The sequence below is a fragment of the Manis javanica genome, chromosome 15, assembly GCF_040802235.1.
Source record: "Manis javanica isolate MJ-LG chromosome 15, MJ_LKY, whole genome shotgun sequence".
Lineage (NCBI taxonomy): Eukaryota > Metazoa > Chordata > Mammalia > Pholidota > Manidae > Manis > Manis javanica.
In genome coordinates, this window is record NC_133170.1 from 59088482 (window position 1) to 59094481 (window position 6000).

Consider the following 6000-nt stretch of genomic DNA (forward strand, 5'->3'; position numbering starts at 1 on the left):
GGAAAAGCACCGCCTTATGTACAGCAGGCAGGTGTTAGGAGATGCACACGCCGTAAGGTCTTCCCCAGAGAAGCCATTTTCCTCTGTTTTTAGTTTATTTTGCCTAATAATACCATTTCATGATAGGTTAGGCAGCTTGGATGGCCACAGTAGACTGGTTATTTGAGTAGCAGGGCAGGAGCAAGAGTGAATACAGAAGTCTGAGGCTTATCTGTTTTTTACTGAATGAAAATGCATCAGATTTTTTTTAAAGGAGAGTATTATTTAGAATAATTTCATTACAAAAGTTTAATTAGGAGCTGGATCATCTGTTGGAGTTGAGAGGATCTTTTGCTCCATTGGAATCTTTTAAGAAACACCTTTTTCTCTTGAGAGGGCTAGCAAAGCTAATGACGCATTTAACCTAGATGGCTGTTTTCCTGGTGGCCCCATTACAAGAATTTTTTCCTTTCCAGTGAAGCAAGTTTGACTTATTTTCATTCCCCATCTACTTCAGTCATTTCAAAAAACTGATCTTCAGCTGACTTTGTTTTTGCTTTGTTTTCATGCTGATCCTTCATGTTGTGTTAAATTCTTGATCAGTCCTTGCCCAAAACGGTCTTAAGGTAATGTTTCTCACTTCTCTCCCTTGAGTTGGAATTTTAAAAACCTCTTCTGAATTGATACAGTCATCAGAGCTGTTCAGAACTCTTAGGTACAAAAGTTCCCACCATAGATGCCCGTGAGGCAGGTTCAGGAAACATGCAAAGAAAACTTGATACATAGTGAAAAATACTGTATGTGTAAAATACGTATTTGTTATCTCAAAAGTGATTTTGACTCTCAATTTTGTTAGAATTGTGTAATATGTAATCATTACAAATCATTGCAAACAATTCAGAAATACACTACAAAGAACAGGGGGCCTTTATGGCCTTCAGCCTTCCAGCTGTTGCCACTATGCTGGGATCACCTTGGCTCACTGTGTGGTGAATGTCCCCAGGTTTTCTGAGCTATATATAAAAAATACATATTTATAATTATTCCTTTATCACTTTATGAAGATGAGAGTATGGAACAGCTAGCGTTTTTTGCTCAATACATTTTTATTTTATTCTATTTCATTACAAATTGGTCTGACTTATTCTTTTTAATGGCTGATTGTATGATCGTATGAAAGTTCTACAATTACTTCACCAATTTCCTATTTGTGAGCACTTCGGCGGTTTCCAGTTTTTCAATACTTCGAGCACAGACACAGGAAGACCATGTATTTTGCTACTTCCGCAAGTTTTCCAGTAGGATAGTAACCTTACTGTGTTGTGTGTATTGCAAATATTATTTTCTAGTTTGTCTTTTGATTTTGCTGCTTCTTACTAATTGCACATTAAATATAAAAGATAAAGTAATGCGGCTTAGTTTGTTTATACTAAGAATAGACTCACATTTTATTTAAAAAAAAAAAACTTTCTTTGGTTGAAGCTATTTTAAAGCATACCAGGAAGCTAATTAATAATCTTGTATTACAATCATCTCAAATAGGATATAGAACTTATTTAAGAAAGTTGCTACAGTAAAAGCTATATTTGAGATTGGATCCTTTGGGTGCAAATTTCAATTCTAAAGCTGTTTCTGATATACTGTTGAGTTACAAGACAGTTTTTCAGTGATAAAATTAACACATTTTAGTGAATCACAACTCAACATGTAGACAATACTGTATTCACATTCATCAGCATTTTCCCAAAACTTTTGATGAGAAAGTGAGATTATATAAATCAAATTTTATGTGTACTTTAATGAAATTATGAAAAATCCTTTTATAGAATAATCATACCCAATTAATCTAGCATATCAATATGTACCTGAAGTGTGAAGTACTTCTTTATGTTATTTAAATTTTTAAAGTTGCAAGTAATAACTCAGTGACGTTATATTGACTTAGTTTGGGAGGGAGTTCGTTATATACTCTGCCTATTCTCCCTTGATTTGGGGATATTTGAGAAATTGAAGTACATTCTGTTTAATCCTTTGAAGTTCATATACACATATAATCTGTGTGTTATATTAAGTCTTAAAACTAACCCAATAAGCTTTTTTTCTTCCTGGCTTTGTAGTATACGTCACCTCGCAGTGGTATCTTCTGAGTAAACCATCAGTCTGTGCTTAGTTAGCATGTGGTGAGTGAAGAATAATATGTCTTGTGTCTTTTGTGCAAAAATCAAATGTATTGCATGATACTAACCATTTTGCTAGAATTTTTTTTTGCTCTTTTGTTTAATGAATATATGATTATGCTGTGAGTTAATATAGGTATTTTATGGTAATTCTATTTTATTGATTAATAATCACCACCATCACTAAGAGTTACATCATTTTAGCAAATTTTATTTCTTTGAATTGTTGAAAGTCTCACAATTGCTCTTTGAAATTTTTAAAGAATCCAAAAACATTTATATATTTTATATTCCTTTTTGTCTTCTATTTCCCAAGAATGTTTTTAATAAAGATTGAGAGAAATGAAGAATCATTTTCTTCATAAAAGTGAAGTGATGTATTTCACAAAAGCAGAATTTAAAATATTGTAAAGCCTACTTAGTTTCAAGGCTAGTCTGAAATAGTGGAAACTGGGATAAATTGATTAAAAATAAATGCAGTTTTATTACTTTCTGGGATCATATCGTATAACAAAATAACACTTGTCCTGAGGAGACCCTTAGTCAGCCTGCCTTAATTGAATGTGGCTGTTTCTAATTAACATTACAGTGCAATGGAGGCATCTAAAATGTCTCACTACAGTTGACTGTTTTCATATTTAAACACTCCTGCCATCACCTCCACATTTTATTTATTGATTTATCACCCATAAGAATTTAGGGTACGTCTTTACCTCACATTGTGCTAAAATTTTCTCAAGTTACAAATAAGCTGAATTACAATGAATAGAGTTTAATTATAATTAAAAGAAAGATTATCTGTGATTATTAATTCAGCTAGTATTCAACTAACAGTATCAAGGTTTAAAATGCCATTAAATAGCATTTCTTTTTTTAACTTTGTAGCTTCAAAAATCCTTTTTGGCTACCTTTGAGTCTCATTTTGACTTTAATATATATCAATTAATTTTCCTTAGTGATTATCTTTAGTCATATAAATCCTATACCTAAAACAATAAGTCTTTTAACATTTTCCTTTTTTTATAATATAAGTGTTGGATCATGCTTGTTATATTATTGCATTGAAATACTAGCGTTTATCACTGGAAATGTATATTATGTAGCATTTCTAGTGCTTGATTGTCTCTTCAACTTCTATTTTGAAAAGCTTCAAACATAAGATTTGCAAAAATGGTACAATGAACACCCATGTACCTTTCACCTGTACTCACCAATTATTAACATTTTGCCAAATTTTCTCTTGTCCTCACTCTTGCTGTCTCTCCATATATATTTTTCCCTCTGTAACATTTGACAGTTGCTTACAAACATAAACTAAATACATTCACAAATCTGTTTAAGAACAAGGGCCTTTTCCTAGATACTCAGAATACAATGATTGTCCTCAGGAAACTTGGTATTAACATAATGCTGTTTATCTGGTATCTAGTAAACATTCACATTTTTCCAGTTTTCCAAATGCTGTCTCACAATTTTTTAAATTGCAGGATCCATCAGAGACCGCAAGCTGCATTCATTGCCATGTGTTTCTAGTCCCTTTTAAACTAGAAAAAGCCACCCAGCCTTTTTTTGTTGTTTATGACATGGACATCACACAGCATTAGTCAGTCATATATGGCTTTCTCATTCTACAACAGTGCTAAGGTTTCAAAACAGTGACTGACAGAGGAATTTAAATATAACAGGATCTTTTTCTTATCTTCTCCAGGCTTCTAGTACCAACATGATGCTTGAGCGAGTTTTATAAGTAATTTGCTACTAGATGTGCATCATGTGTAGTGGATTATATTGTTCATTACAAATTGAGAAACCTTTCCACTAAATATATATGAAAAGCTTGTCTGTATTACTTAAACTTATTTGATAATTTTTTATGGCATTTTTAACCTCATACTTGGTCTGTCTACTGGCTCTTAACCTTTTAATCAGAGAAACTTTCTAAGGAAGGTTTAGCTTAGTTTCTAATACATAATATGTTAAGCCTTTAAAAATTAAGTTTATTCGTTGCTGATGAGGCAAAGCTTTTCCCACCAGAGTGCTGATTGGCCATTGCTGCCATGCATGTCATCTGGGAGGATTGCAGTAGGTAGAAAAATCAGCACGATGGGGACAAGGTAGGAACTCTTCTCCTCTCCAAATCCAGTCTGAAGAGCTGGATCCTTGTGAGAGTCTGCCATGCCATCACGTTTACTCCTGGCTTTCGTCAAGGATGACCTCATAGCATTCAGCAATAGGGGAAGATGGCAGTGCCAAATTTCAACCAAAAATGCTGTTATCCAGATTGCCGACTACAGGTCAGATCATTCCAAGAACATTAGTTATTAGAAGGTTCCTTTAGGAGTTAATATTTAGATTATTTCTACTTCAGTCCCCAGACCACAGAATATATTTTAACTTGAAAAACAAATCTTCAAAAAGGTTGGCTTTAAAAGTCTTTTTTCTTTGTTTATCCTCTCTCCCTTTTTCTTTTGCAGTCATGGCTCCGACCTTCATCTTGAAGAAGTGGGGAGAGTAATGTCGGGCAGGCTTGGAAAACTGCACATTTGCTGTTCTTTAAGAACGAAGCTGTAATTCACGGCCTCTCTGTAGCCAAAAGACCAAGAAAAAGTTGACATTGGCCCACAGATACATTGCAGACTGCCTTTAAAATAGATTTTTATCAGTGGAGAAATGGTGATCGTTTTTTTATTTTTCTTCAGTTTTTTTTGTTGTTGTCAGGAAGTTTTATGTTGTTATTTTGAATAACTTAACCTGATTTATGAACTCACTTAATGTTCCTTTCTCCCACTCTTTCTGTCCCTCTTTTTAAAGAACTGCTTGCCTTTCCTATTTATTGTTAGGGTGATTTTTTTTAATGACTTGTGCAATACATTTTGAGGTGAAACTTAGTTGATTTTTTCCTGATAAAGAAATTGACTGTTTTATCCAGGTTGATTTGTTAAGTATTTGCAAGATTAGTTCTTTAAACTATGACACACGATAAACCCACACAAAAGCACCTTGTTTACTTAGCTTTTGTACTTATATTTTTCAGAGGAAAAATACTACTGTAAATTGTAAATAGTCAACATAACTGTATTGTATGCAAATCTGACTATTGGCAATGTCATCTTGGAGAACAGATAAATAAAGTTTATTTACTCTATAAAATTTGCTTATTATGTTTTTTCCTAAGTTGAAATATCTTTCAAAGTAGTTAACAATTTATGGTCTATCTGGGTGAATATAATGAGAAACTATTTGTCAAGATAGCTATATTGTAAGCATTTGGAAAGACTACTTTTTTTTTTTTTTAAGGCTTATTAACATTTTAATTTATTTCCTTCCTATCTTTCTATGCATAATAAAATGTTATCATTCAATACAAAAAAATATTACTGGCTTTCCATTTGTGGTAGTGGTATCTTCTCTTTTTAAATAGACTTTTTTTTTTTTTTAAGAGGGCATCTCTCATATTTATTGATCAAATGGTTGTTAACAACAATAAAATTCAGTATAGGGGGGTCAACGCTCAATGTACAATCATTAATCCATCTCAAGCCTAATTCTCGTCAGTCTCCAATCTTCTGAAGCATAACGAACAAGTTCTTACATGGTGAACGAATTCTTACATAGTGAATAAATTCTTACATGGTGAACAGTACAAGGGCAGTCATCACAGAAACTTTCGGTTTTGATCATGCAATATGACCTATAAACAATCAGGTCAAATATGAATATTCGTTTGATTTTTGTACTTGATTTATATGTTGATCCCACATTTCTCTTATTATTATTATTTTTATTTTTAATAAAATGCTGAAGTGGTAGGTAGATGCAAGATAAAGGTAGAAAACATAGTTTA

The 6000-nt window shown here is 32.7% G+C and overlaps 1 protein-coding gene across 7 annotated transcripts in view; it reads left to right on the plus strand.

Annotated features, from left to right (window-relative positions):
• GOLGA4 (golgin A4) overlaps window positions 1–5306 on the plus strand; it is a 132472-nt gene extending 127166 nt beyond the window's left edge. For 6 of the 7 annotated variants that reach the window (XM_073223381.1, XM_073223383.1, XM_073223384.1 and 3 more), the window contains 2 exons: window positions 2097–2159; window positions 4631–5306. In XM_073223381.1, coding sequence (XP_073079482.1) covers window positions 2097–2126 — 30 coding nt within the window. In that variant the 3' untranslated portion in view covers window positions 2127–2159; window positions 4631–5306. The remainder of the gene's footprint in view (window positions 1–2096; window positions 2160–4630) is intronic. The other variant, XM_073223382.1, reaches the window with a different exon arrangement.
• The last annotated feature ends 694 nt before the right edge of the window (window positions 5307–6000 follow it).